At 32.3% G+C, this 14,301-nt stretch overlaps 1 protein-coding gene across 2 annotated transcripts in view; it reads left to right on the forward strand.

The window, feature by feature from the left end:
- Positions 1-14,301, forward strand: part of LOC134712021 (von Willebrand factor A domain-containing protein 5A-like) — a 78,298-nt gene that overhangs the window by 40,793 nt on the left and 23,204 nt on the right. For both annotated transcript variants that reach the window (XM_063573112.1, XM_063573115.1), the window contains exons 6-13: positions 1,548-1,656; positions 2,547-2,651; positions 6,690-6,816; positions 7,221-7,362; positions 9,774-9,853; positions 12,545-12,662; positions 13,104-13,271; positions 13,998-14,160. In XM_063573112.1, coding sequence (XP_063429182.1) covers positions 1,548-1,656; positions 2,547-2,651; positions 6,690-6,816; positions 7,221-7,362; positions 9,774-9,853; positions 12,545-12,662; positions 13,104-13,271; positions 13,998-14,160 — 1,012 coding nt within the window. The remainder of the gene's footprint in view (positions 1-1,547; positions 1,657-2,546; positions 2,652-6,689; positions 6,817-7,220; positions 7,363-9,773; positions 9,854-12,544; positions 12,663-13,103; positions 13,272-13,997; positions 14,161-14,301) is intronic.

Here is a 14,301-nt window from a genome sequence, read left to right on the forward strand (position 1 = left end):
CTGATGATAAACATTCAGCAGAGGTAGACATACACAGATATCTGATGATAAACATTCAGCAGAGGTAGACATACACAGATATCTGATGATAAACATTCAGCAGAGGTAGGCATACACAGATATCTGATGATAAACATTCAGCAGAGGTAGGCATATATAGATATCTGATGATAAACATTCAGCAGAGATAGGCAAATACATATATCTGATGATAAACATTCAGCAGAGGTTGACATATACAGATATCTGATGATAAACACTCAGCAGAGGTAGACATAGACAGATATCTGATGATAAACACTCAGCAGAGGTAGGCATAGACATATTTCTGATGATAAACATTCAGCAGAGGTAGGCATAGATAGATATCTGATGATAAACATTCAGCAGAGGTAGGCAAATACAGATATCTGATGATAAACACTCAGCAGAGGTAGACATAGACAGATATCTGATGATAAACACTCAGCAGAGGTAGGCATATACAGATATCTGATGATAAACATTCAGCAGTGGTAGGCATAGACATATATCTGTTGATAAACACTCAGCAGAGGTAGGCATACACAGATATCTGATGATAAACATTCAGCAGAGGTAGGCATAGATAGATATCTGATGATAAACATTCAGCAGAAATAGATTTAAATGATGTCGCTTTTTGTTTAGCTTTGAGTGAAGTTGTTACCACTATACACAGATCAGTTTTGAAGTTTTAGGGGCATCACTTCTACAATTCTAGAGTTATTCCCCTTTACAAATAAAAAAAATGCTGGATTTTTCTTTTCTTCAGTGATGCTCCTTACTCCACTCTGAATTAATTGTATTATAACAAAGACAATGTAGGACTTTCTTTGAGATATTATTGTGTCTGTGAGTCACAATCAATGCCCCCTCAGATGCAAAGTGTTATTTTAAAATGCATAAATTGAGCATGGCAGCACGCTTCTCTTATGCAAGTTAATACTCCAATAAAAGACAAAGTTCAACTAACTACCAAAAGAGCAAATACTGATAGGAATAGAGGAACAGGGGTAAAACAATATGCCCCGGCCCTCACAAACACACACACTTTTAGTTGCTTGGACATAAAGAGAAGATGTGATATGATTGCAAATGAGGCAACTCTTCGCAAGAGACCAAATTACACAGAAATAAACACCTATAGGTCACCTTATGGCCTTTGATAATCAGCAAAGTCCATACTTTTTAATGTACAAAAAAATGAATTAAAACAAATATGTAACACATCAATTGTAGACTCATGATGTCATTATTTTAAAGATGCTAAATTGATAATAAACTAGGTTAAAATTCATACTGTGGATTCATTTATCTTCGTGGGTACCAATTTTTGTGGATTGAGGAAAACTTACATGTTTGTGGATATTTGATTTCATGGTATTGCTGAAGTCTGCATACAAGCCATGAGACAGTTTTCTTATGTTGAACATTTAATTTCGTGGTTCAACTTTCCCACGAAATCTACGAAAATTAGTATCCAACGAATAATAATGATTCCACAGTACATGTATTAAATATTTCAGATAAAGTTAAAGGACATAGTTCATCAAAACAGAGATTTGGAATTTTCTGTGTCGTATGATGATGTTTCTAAGCCAGAAGCAATTTTAGAAGTTGGTGATCGTAGTAAAGGTAAGAAAATAATAACAACCTTGGAATATATGTTGTTTTATGGGGAAAATAATTATGCAGATATTTCTGGATTTATGAATATCACTGAAGACCAAGGAAGGTATGTATATACACTTAGTACCAATGAAACAATTATGGAATGTGCATGTTATGCACAAATGTAAAGTTTGAAGCTGTAGGAAACTGAAAAAATACACATCAATTTAACTTAAGATTGATATCAATATTCCAGCTTTTTACTGCATCAAGCAAAATACATTGTGTAGAATACCTGTTCTGACCTGTTGCTGTATCTAATGTTCAGTGAGGCTAAAGTTTTAAATTGTTCTAAGTAAATAAAAAATTAAAGGCCTTTTAACCATCATCTCTGAACAACATTTTACTTGAAGAGAAGGTATGATAAGGTCATTTTAGGCCACAGGAAAATCAAAAAGTATTACATATACCTTCACTAGGAAAACTGACAATCCTAGTCCAGTAAGATTAGAGTCAAGTACAACTGCAGGAGTAGGGTTGAACTCACAGCCTCAGTGTTGACTAGCTAGTGATTACAGTAGAAGAACTACTTAGACCATTTGGTCACTTAAGCCTAGAAAAACAATACAAAAAAAGTGCAGAAGCATCAAAGTCAAAAATACAACACACAATAAACAATGTGGTATAATAACAACTATCAATTGACTTTTTTGTAGTCTTGGTTCTCTGCAAATTACAAAAACAAGTGAAGAAGTGTCTCAGATGAAGGATTCTTTTATTTTATACTATGAAAGATAATCTTAAAGTTAAACCCTCATAGCACTGTAAACACACAAACACACATTGATTGTACTGAGGCAGAATAATAATTATAACTTTATGGATTGTTTTCTAGTTATGTCACTGTTTTTCAGATGGATTATTAAAAGAAGATGTTTTGATGTTGAATTTTATACCAGATTTGAAGAATCATTGTGGAAATGTTAAAAGGGAATTTATATTTGTTATGGACAGATCAGGTAATACTGTTGCAACCAATATTTTGGTCGTATAATGTTATAACATTGTCAATGCTGTTGTCATTTTAAGACATTTGGTTTCCAGACAATAACCTGAGTATAAGAGTATGAATCTCTATCAAATTTTACTACAAGATTGAATACTACAAATAAACTTTGGGTTTGGTTTTTTGGGGTTATGGTCCTAACTGTTTAGGAATCAGAGGCAAAGAAACTCTGATTTTCATGTTTCAACAGCAAGCATTTTTCTTGTTTCAGGGACAATAAATTGTCTTTAAATGGAGAGATCCACAAGATTACATACCTCGCAAGGAAGGTTTGGGATTGATTATGGATGTTATAGCCCAATCCATTTCAGTATTATAGGCAAACAAACTTTGTTTCTTATATTTCTGAATTATAACTTGAGTATAAGTCTAATAATCTGTATGATATTGTACCACAAGGTTCCATACCATGAACAGAAGGTTGGGATTGATTTTGAGGGTAGTGGCCCAAACCATTTAGGAAAAAGGTGCCAAAACAGCAGTTTACAAATACTTTCTGTAGATTGTCTATTGACTTATTTCAATATTGTTTAATTCAAAGTCTTGAATACTTTGGACTCGTATGCTAAATCAATTCATGTATTTAGATTTTGGATTTGGTCTACATTTTTTGGATACGATTGCTGTCAAGCAATCTGTAGACTTTTACCGTTGACCCTATGATACACTCCCTCACGTCATTCGTTTTATTCTAAACATTCAGCAACATCTCAGATTATTATGATTGTCTTGCTTTAAAAGGTAAAAACAAGCAAAACAATTGAACATAAACAACTTTCCTGTAATGTTTTACCCATAATCTTCATGTGTGATATTTTCCTTGACTTATATGCGTGTTTTTAACAATACGGAAAATCAGAATTAAACAGTATTTATATTTAGTGTTTTTATAAATTTAGAAACACATCAGAGGGAATTCCCAAATTTTGATAACTTGCGAGAGTTCTCTGAAAGCCGATCGATAATTCTATTTCTGTCACAAGAACTTAAATGGAACTATTTTTTACCGTTATGAAACTGATATTTGATACTGTACTCTCATAAAGAAATGGAGAACCATTCATCATATCATTTAATAAACGTTCTTGTTCCAAATCGGAAGTCACGGTTTGTTTATGTATTAATGCCTATGCGTGGTCTCACTAATTAGAGACAAAAAGAATTGTAGAGACAAAAAGCGTCAAGAAGCGACAAAAAGAATAATATTAGCAACAAGAAACTATTTAGCGACAAGAAAACATTTTTTTATTTATATTACTTATTCGAAATAAATATTAAAAAAATATGCAAAAGAAAACAATTTCAACGACAGGAAAGTTAATTTTGATGGGAAAAAAATAAAACTTGTAAATCTAATTCAGTTGCTACATTTATTTACATGATATTTTATAAGGTATCACAGGAAAAATTACCTTTACCCTGTTGTTTTATGGTATTACTTTTACTTGTGTTGTAGAACAATAATATATTTTGTCTTTTTATTTGTTTTTAAAACTATTTTTGTACAATATATAATTAACTTGCAAAATGCATTATTTGTGCATAATTGTCCAGAAAATACATACATAAATTGTGAAATACAAATTAAGAACTGAAATCAAACAAGAGGAAAACATAATTAAAATGTGAATATTTTTCATCATTTTACTAGTATTTAGTGTATTGTCTCATTTAACGATATTTATCATGTTTATGAACTGATGACAATCTTGAGTTTTCAACAGGTGTTCACTATTCGGTACAATAATTGTATATTCTGGTGCGTGTAATTGATGAAGGTGTTAATGGATGTTATTGTAGCAATTAAACAAAGGACACACACCTAGTTAATCTCATTTGATGCTCTTAATTGTGTATTACCTTAGAGTGAAGCCACAGCTAATGTTGGTCCTATCAGGAAAAAATAATTGTATAGTTAGGAAGGAAATAATATTTCATGTTTTTGTTTTATTAAATCCTTCAAAAGGAAGGTGACAAATCTTTGTTTTTATTTTCATTTTATAGCGTTCACATTTCCTTTGCTCTTACACATGTTTAATTTCTTCATCTATCAATATGATAATAAAAAGTACACAATCTCTTCCTCAATTTTTTTTTATTTCTTCATCTTTCAATATAATCCTAAAAAAATATTTTGATGTATGTGATAACAAAATGTATTCTTATCGCTAAATAGCTTCTTGTTGCTTTTTGTCACTATTTTTTTTCTTCTTGTCGCTTCTTGACGGTTTTTGTCGCTAATTAGTGAGACCCCACATGCGTGTAGTTTTCCTGATTTCAAGGGGTATCAGATTGAGTGATTCCCCGTTTCATTGATTAATTTGAAACTCATGTGATTCTTTCTATGTCTGTCTGCATATGGAGGGCTATTGTTGTTGCATAATTTTAAATCATATGCATAATTTAAATTAAAATAAATGTTTCATCGTAAAAATCACCTATAACACCCCTTCAGCAGAAATGGAATCTTCCATATTATCGTTTCGAGTTGTCTCCCTTTTCGAAGTATTCGTCAAGAAGAATTAACTCGTTAATGCCCATAAACGTCGTATTATATTAAGAACGATCTCAATGTAAACAGAGGAGTGTGTACGGAAAGGAGTCATGCCCTCTGACCCAAAGGAACTTCAATAATTAAAGAGTAAGAAATGGGGTTCCTCCTAAACTGGTCCGCCGTTCTATAGCTTCGCACCGAAGGTCAGTGTAGCGATAAGTGAAAACAGGGGTCCAGTTTAGGGTTCCTCCTAGAATTACGGTGATAAGATACGGAAGCAAGTTAACTTGTACCACGGCATTGGAATCAAAAAAGTTAACTTTTACTACTGGGAAGTTGTTCCATTCAGAAAAATATATTAAAAAATAGAATGTTTTATGGGTTTCTTTCTGTATGTAAACTTAATAGAAATAAAGTTGAATTACTTGAATTTTACACAGGAGTTAAATGAAAACTTAGACAAAAATAAAGAATGTTTTAAAGCATTAATGTTTTAACTGATCTTTCAAACTAGAACATAGGCGGATCCAGCTAGGCCCCCCCCCCCCCCCTTTTTCGTGGAAAAAATTTGGTTGATTATAAAGGGAATCATTGAAGCATGACTGGAGCGGGCCCCCTCTTTGGTCAGTCAGCGGGCTCCCCCTTAGGAAAAGTTCTGGATCCGCCACTGTAGAATTTAATCCAGAGCTATGGTTTTTTTCTTTCTGTGCAAACTTTTTTTTTCGCCTTCGGCGAAGAACAATCTATTTTTTAAGCGACCCCCCCCCCAGAAAATCAAATGGTTGCTGCCTAATTATCTACATCTGCCACAGTATTTTCTATCCAATATACAAGGAACATTAGCTACAAATTGGTCATTGTACTTTCAAATTATATACATTTTACAGACTTAAGAGGTATTGGGTGAAAGTAACGTATATCATGTATATTCATCATTTAAAACCAATTGAATGCATTTAAATAAGTTGGTACCAGTTAGCAATGGTACGAGTTTGCATTGGTACAATTTTTTTTTTAGTGGTATGAGTTTACAATGGTACAGGATAACTATAATTCGATAAAACACAATAAGTACATGGCTCATACACTTGTAACGGGGATTGGCTATTCTTTAAGTTGAGTGACTATTTAGATTGTTACATTTTGCATGTGCAGTTGAATTAGTTAAGAGAATAATACTATCCAGCTATACCAGGGTTACTGGCAAAAAATGCTTGAGACTCACGCATGTTCATGCTTTTTTGCGGCAGTATTCTTGGATCTATTTTTTACCTCTTTGATCTTTTAAATTTTGGCCAAATCTCATGCATTTGTTTAATGAAAATTCGGCAGAACTGCTATACATGTGTCAATGAAAACTATGGCAATCGTATCCCTCAGAGCATTCTGCTCTTTGATTAAAATTGTGCACATTGAAGTCCAAAAGGTCCACAATTAAACTTTTGTTTGATTTCATCATTGTTGATATTGTTATAATTTCTACATTTACATGTACAGGTAGTATGAATGGAGATAGAATGGAAAAATCTAAAGCAGCTTTACTCCTTTTCTTGAAGAGTTTACCTGTTGGATGTCTTTTCAATATTGTGTCATTTGGAAGTAATTACAGTTTTTTATTTGACAGGTAGGTATTGAACTACCTGTATTATGTTATATTGTTCATAGAACATTACAATTAAATTTGAGATAGGGTATTACTTCCCCTACTAAATACCTATAAGGGTGAAATCTGATTTGAATGTTTGTAAGTTGTAAAATATGTGCACATTCAATATTTTCTGGGGTAGTTAGGCAAATTATGCATTTTTGAAATGAAAAATACAATGAATTCATTAATATTTGTTGGATATCAATTTTCAGCAGTATATATGTCATAAGTTGGAATGACAGCATAAACATTGTAAGCTATCGACATCAAAATTTTCCGATACTTACAAAAAAACAAATATGAAAATCAGCATGCATCTTAAGTTCATGGCGATTTTGTTATTAATTGAGTCACCAAAATGTTCATTCTATATTTTTCAGAAGTCAACAATATAATAAGGAAAGTCTTAATGCTGCAAAACTTCATCAAAATGAAATGATGGCCAACATGGGGGGAACAAATATTCTATCTCCATTATCAGCAATCTATAGCATGGAGAATAATAAAGACTATCCACGACAGGTTAATACTTTAGATAGAATTATAAATATAAGAATAAAATAGGAAATGCCTGTTTTTTCTGGGGTTACTTCTGAACCATCTATATAAGTCTTCCAAGAATACATATGTTGTCAAGACAAAAATTTATAAACCGAAAACATGTCACAATATAGGAGTGTGCAATTGAAACCTATGAAATAGGGATGATACAAAAACATATGGTGATTGTCCTTAAAAAGTTTTTCTCCACATTTCGGCTATTTATTGAAAAAAGGTTTCTAAAGCAAGTAGAACAGATGTTACCTGTAAGGAATATTTATTTTAGAATTTGAAAAATGTATTCTGATTTTTGGAAAATGACGCAGTCATTGTTCCATTACTGCCGACCTGAATTTCATTACATTTCTCTGCCTACCGCGCTTGGTTTTGTATTTACTATTTTCCATACAAACTGGAATCTGCTTGTGTTATCATTATGCATGATCATTGTGTAGTTATCAGCCAGGAACCAGTTTACACTCGGTTTCATATTTACTATACAAACTAACTGGTTTCTGCTTGTTTTCCACTACACCCGAACAAAGTGTTGTAGTTTGACGGGAACCAGTTTAGAATTTGTAAACTACAAAACTTAATCGGTTATTGTTCATTCCATTTTGGTGTTTCATACCGACTTATATGGTTTGAAAAAGCTTAAGACCCTTCAAACATTAATGTGATAGGTATATCCAAAGACTGTTTTACAAAAGGATGGAACTGTTTTACTTTCAAAGTCGTACTATAGTGATATCTGTCATGTACAGATTTCCACTCTCAACGGTTAATTTCTTCTTTTACACATGCTTTTGAAACTTCCTGTTTAAACATCGCAAGTTTCATAGTCAGAATCTCACTTCATTTTGAAACAAGGCAATGAAACAAAGTAATAGCAATACACTAACCAAAACATGATTAAGAGTTATTCAACACAAAATAAAACGTTGACAAAATACCACTTTATTTAGAAAGGATTATTATTATTTTTAACTATACCCTATCCAAAACATGATTAAGATTTATTCAACACTTTATTTTGAGACAATGACAACAATTATACTTATAAGAAAACACTTGCTTACAGAGTTATTAAACACAAAACCAATTAAGAACATGTAGGGTGTGAAAGTGAAAGGGGGCGAATATGAGTGGGTGCAAACGTGAATGGGCGCGAACGGACCCGGATTCAGACTATGTACCAGTGAGAAATATACAAGCCTTTCTACAGTGTTTTTTTGTACAATTCAGGTAGTCTTGACCTATTCATTTGTCTTAAAAAAAAACAGCCAGTTGTCACCTTCACTTAACACACACACATATACAAACATATACAAATATCAATTATATGCTTACGAGACCTGTTGCATTGTTAAATTAATTAAGGTATGTGAAAATCAAGACTTGCATAAAAACTATCCCAATATTAGAGACAGTGGCGTCATTTTTCCTCAGAGCTTTCAGCTCTTTGATTATGCCCCACCTACGATAGTAGAGGGGCATTATGTTTTCTGGTCTGTACATCCTTTCGTCTGTCTGTCTGTTTGTCAGTCTGTTTGACCATTTGTCCCACTTTAGGTTAAAGTTTTTGATGAAGTTGAAGTCCAATCAACTTGAAACTAAGTTCACATGTTCCTTATGATATGATGTCTCAAAGAAGTAGGTCCAGTAAGACCCCTTTTTGGCCCCAAAATATAGCAGTTTTACAAAATTGTTTAAATGTAAACATTTAGTCATTTATTGGACAGTAGAATGGTTCTGCTACATAAATATGGGCTGTTTTTGACAATACAATGCACATATATTGGGTACTAGCACCATTAAATCATGCTTAATTACTAAAATCTTCACAATTTCAGCATTTTAGTTAATTTTTAGACAGTTTCCATGTAAAACGAAAGTGGCTGCATTCGTGTTCATCCAAAATATTGAAATGGAAGTTGTATTTGATTATGATACATAACATATATAAAGATTGAGGATGAACACGGATGCGGCCACTTTCATTTTTGACAAAAAACATCTGAAAAGTGACATTTTTTTCGCATATGTGGTAGATTTTACATATTTGAGCCTGAATGGGAACATTTTTAATGACTAAATAAGTTAAAATCTTTCATATAAATTAATGCCAAACAAGAGTTTTGACCCCAATTTCCCAATCTACTGAACAAAGAAAAGGATAGTGGGAGTGGGGCATCCTTGTACTGGGGACACATTCTTGTTTCATATATACATGATATTGTATTTATTTATACCCTTGCATATGAAGAACACATTGGAGGAAATAAAGATTAAAAAATTAAATACACTCACCCTCCCAATTTTCCCAGCAAACTGGACAAAATTCTCCAAGATCTAATAATTTTCAATCTCAAAGTAAATTATTTCTGTTTCAGATATTCCTGTTGACAGATGGTGAAGTTGGCAATACTGAAGCTGTTGTAAATTTAGTTGGACAAAATTCTCATAATTCAAGGTGGGATATAGTCAGACAAGTTAATTAAATACTTTATGTATGATGGTTTGCTTCATATTTATACCCCACGCAAGAGTTGCGGAGGGTATAATGTTTTTGACCCGTCCGTTCGTCAGTCCTGTTTCTTGTCATCGCAACTCCTCTTAAACCACACAACAGAATTTCACGAAACCTTTTCAGATAATAAGGACATACTATGTAGTTGTGCATATCAACGGGAAATTGCGTTTATATTTTTTTTTCTAGGAGTTACGCCCCTTTGAACTTATTAACTTTAATGTACTACAGCAATAGTTTGTCATCGCAACTCCTCTCAAACCACACAACAGAATTTCACGAAACCTTTTCAGATAATAAGGACATACTATGTAGTTGTGCATATCGACGGGAAATTGCGATTCAATTTTTTTACTAGGAGTTATGCCCCTTTGAACTTATTTACTTTAATGTACTACCGCAACAGTTTGTCATCTCAACTCCTCTCAAACCACACAACAGAATTTCACGAAACCTTTTCAGATAATAAGGACATACTATGTAGTTATGCATATCGACGGGAAATTGGGATTTAAATTTTTTTCTAGGAGTTATGCCCCTTTGAACTTATTTACTTTAATGTACTACTGCAACAGTTTGTCATCGCAACTCCTCTCAAACCACACAACAGAATTTCATGAAATTTTGTAGATAATAAGGACATACTATGTAGTTGTGCATATCGATGGGAAATTGCGATTCAATTTTTTTTCTAGGAGTTACGCCCCTTTGAACTTATTTGCTTCAATGTACTTCTGCAACAGTTTGTCATCTCAACTCCTCTGAAACCACACATTAGAATTTCACGAAACTTTTTCAGATAATAAGGACATACTATGTAGTTGTGCATATCGACGGGAAATTGCGATTCAATTTTTTTCTAGGAGTTAGGCCCCTTTGAACTTATTAACTTTAATGTACTACAGCAATAGTTTGTCATCGCAACTCCTCTCAAACCACACAACAGAATTTCACGAAACCTTTTCAGATAATAAGGACATACTATGTAGTTGTGCATATCGACGGGAAATTGCGATTCAATTTTTTTACTAGGAGTTATGCCCCTTTGAACTTATTTACTTTAATGTACTACCGCAACAGTTTGTCATCTCAACTCCTCTCAAACCACACAACAGAATTTCACGAAACCTTTTCAGATAATAAGGACATACTATGTAGTTATGCATATCGACGGGAAATTGGGATTTAAATTTTTTTCTAGGAGTTACGCCCCTTTGAACTTATTTACTTTAATGTACTACTGCAACAGTTTGTCATCGCAACTCCTCTCAAACCACACAACAGAATTTCATGAAATTTTGTAGATAATAAGGACATACTATGTAGTTGTGCATATTGACGGGAAATTGCGATTCAATTTTTTTTCTAGGAGTTACGCCCCTTTGAACTGATTTACTTAAATGTACTACCGCAACAGTTTGTCATCGCAACTTCTCTCAAACCACACATTAGAATTTCACGAAACTTTTTCAGATAATAAGGACATACTATGTAGTTGTGCATATCGATGGGAAATTGCGATTCAATTTTTTTTCTAGGAGTTACGCCCCTTTGAACTTATTTGCTTCAATGTACTTCTGCAACAGTTTGTCATCTCAACTCCTCTGAAACCACACATTAGAATTACACGAAACTTTTTCAGATAATAAGGACATACTATGTAGTTGTGCATATCGACGGGAAATTGCGATTCAAATTTTTTCTAGGAGTTACGCCCCTTTGAACTTATTTGCTTCAATGTACTTCTGCAACAGTTTGTCATCTCAACTCCTCTGAAACCACACAACAGAATTTCATGAAATTTTGTAGATAATAAGGACATACTATTAAGATGTGCATATTGGCAGGAAATTAATTTTTCTTATACAATTTGTTTTTCTTACACTTATTTAATTTCTCCAATGACAATGTGGGGTATGTGAGCGTGCTCACTAAGGTTCTTTAATGCTACATATTTATATTCTAAATTTTGGAAAATTTGTTTGAATAGTTTCATGAACTATATTTGATTAATTCTTTATGTCATTATATATAATTATCACATTGCAGAAGTCAAGCAATTTTTACCTGCAGCACTCACAATCACTTTAATTTTTGTGAGAGTTCAGACTTTGTTCCTTGTACTGTGCAAGGTATTTGAAATTCAATTCATCCCTTTTAATGGAAATTCTACTTCTATATTTGTTTCTCTAATTCTTTGTCAATTTATTCCTTTCTGCACCCATTGTATAAAAAAAATTAATAAATTGTGGTTCTTTGATCTCAGTTCTTCATTGGTTAAAATTGAACAGCATGAAAAAAGGTGACCATGCCTGATGACGTCACATAGAAAGAACATATTTTTTTGCAGATCAGTCGAAAAGAAGGAACAAGTTTGCCTGCATATCTTTTGAAAATCATTAGAGAAACAGATTCCACCACCAAATCTTGTGTAATACAATATTTATCCACTCTCAACAGTTAAATTTTAAATATTTAAAATGCTTGGCGAGCCTTGCATTTTTAATTTGAAAATTTAACTGTCTGGAGTGGACAAATATCGTAATTCATTCCATGTAGTGGTAGAATCTTTATATAACCATAAACAAGATATTGTTCTAGTACTAATAGATAAGTCTAATTCATCTATTACAGAGTATTTACATTTGGAGTTGGTCATGGAGCTTCTACAAGTCTGATAAAAAATGTAGCTAAAGCTGGTGCTGGGAGAGAAACATTTATCAAAGATGAAAAAGACAACATGAAAGCCAAGGTTTGTATGTCGTCAAAATCTTGTCATTAGTCTGTACTGAAACATAGATAAAAGAAAGTACAGGATTTAAATAATTGGTTCCTTTTCATTTATAGTGATCACTTTTGAAAAAAAATGTTTTTATCAAGAATATATTTCATTGAAAATGAGACTCACTATATTGTAAATTCAGAAATTATTGTAATGGGAATAATCCAACTGGATTAGTATCACGATAATGACATCCCACATTCTGATGTCCAATACATTACAACTGCATGCAGATTTTCCCAAAATCACAATAATTAATCTTGCATTTTTGTTCTTTCTTAAAAAATCAGTAGTAATAAATGCACACAATAACTTCTGAATTTACAGTTTTGTATATTATCAATGATGAAGATTGATCCAGGAAAATACTTCTGACCATAAATGATTTAAAGTGATGTTTTTATTTTATAGGTGATAAGAGCTTTAGAGTTTTCAATGGAAGATAGTTTTGCAGATATTGTTTTGGAATGGAATCTTCCCAAAGGATGCACAGCTACAAACATCCCTTCACAACAACCTAATGTATTTAATGGAGATAGACTTTCCATTTTTGCTCTTCTTCAGAATACAAATAAAGCGGTAATTATCATTGACTAATCAGTAAATTATTTTTTTTGAACAGTTGGTATTTTTTCAAGGAATTTAACAAGAGTAGACAAACTAAACTTCTGTTATATTCTATGAAATATAATTATTCACTCTATGTTCTTTTGTTTCTAGTCATTTTTTGTATTGAAGTACTGGCCATTATGAACTTTCGCCTAGATCAATCATCATTTGTGATTTTGTCCAGTGATTTCAACTTCATCAGTAGTAACTGTTGTCTTTAGTTATATGTTAGTGTAAATAAAGTCTATAAACTATGTTATTCTTTAAATTATTTATGAAATTGTGTGTGTATTTAGAACTTTTCCAGTTGAATATCAAAAGCATATAGCATTTATACTTCTAATGATACAACTAACTAAATTATAAATGAATAGCTTGCATCATGCAGCATGTAAAAATATTTTCTTTTTTAAAAGAGATATTCCAAATTCATTCTTAGTTCATGATTTTTTGTTTTAACTTATAATTAAATCAATTTCAGATTATCTATCAGTAATGTTTTAGATTTAAATTTCTGTTTGGCTTTCTGAATGTTGTATTTCATAGACTTATCTCACCTTTAATACCTATTTCCATAAAAAAACTATTATTTTCCTAATTTTTGCAAATTTTAAAATTTACATTATTAATCAGTACCAGTCTAGTATTTCATTTATTCTTTTTTGTTTGTTTCAACTTTACTGCATTTCTTTCCAGAAATCTGTTAAAGGGTCAGTAACTCTGAAAGGTTTTATTTCGGGAAAACTGCTTGCTCATACTATGGATATCAAAGCCTCATCATATATGCACCCAGATTTGCCTATTCATCGTGTGGCTGCAAAACACCAAATTAAAGAGCTAGAAAAAGGCCCGTTATCAGGTAATAAACTTCAGAAATATTTCAACACTTTTTAGCTCATAATATTTATCACTTTTCCTTTGCAGAGTTCAAAGGAGTAGGTTCGATAAGGCCCTAAATTGGCCCCCTTTTTTAGCCTAAATTTCAATTGGGATTTTTTTA

Source organism: Mytilus trossulus, chromosome 3, assembly GCF_036588685.1.
Source record: "Mytilus trossulus isolate FHL-02 chromosome 3, PNRI_Mtr1.1.1.hap1, whole genome shotgun sequence".
NCBI classification, from domain to species: Eukaryota; Metazoa; Mollusca; class Bivalvia; order Mytilida; family Mytilidae; genus Mytilus; species Mytilus trossulus.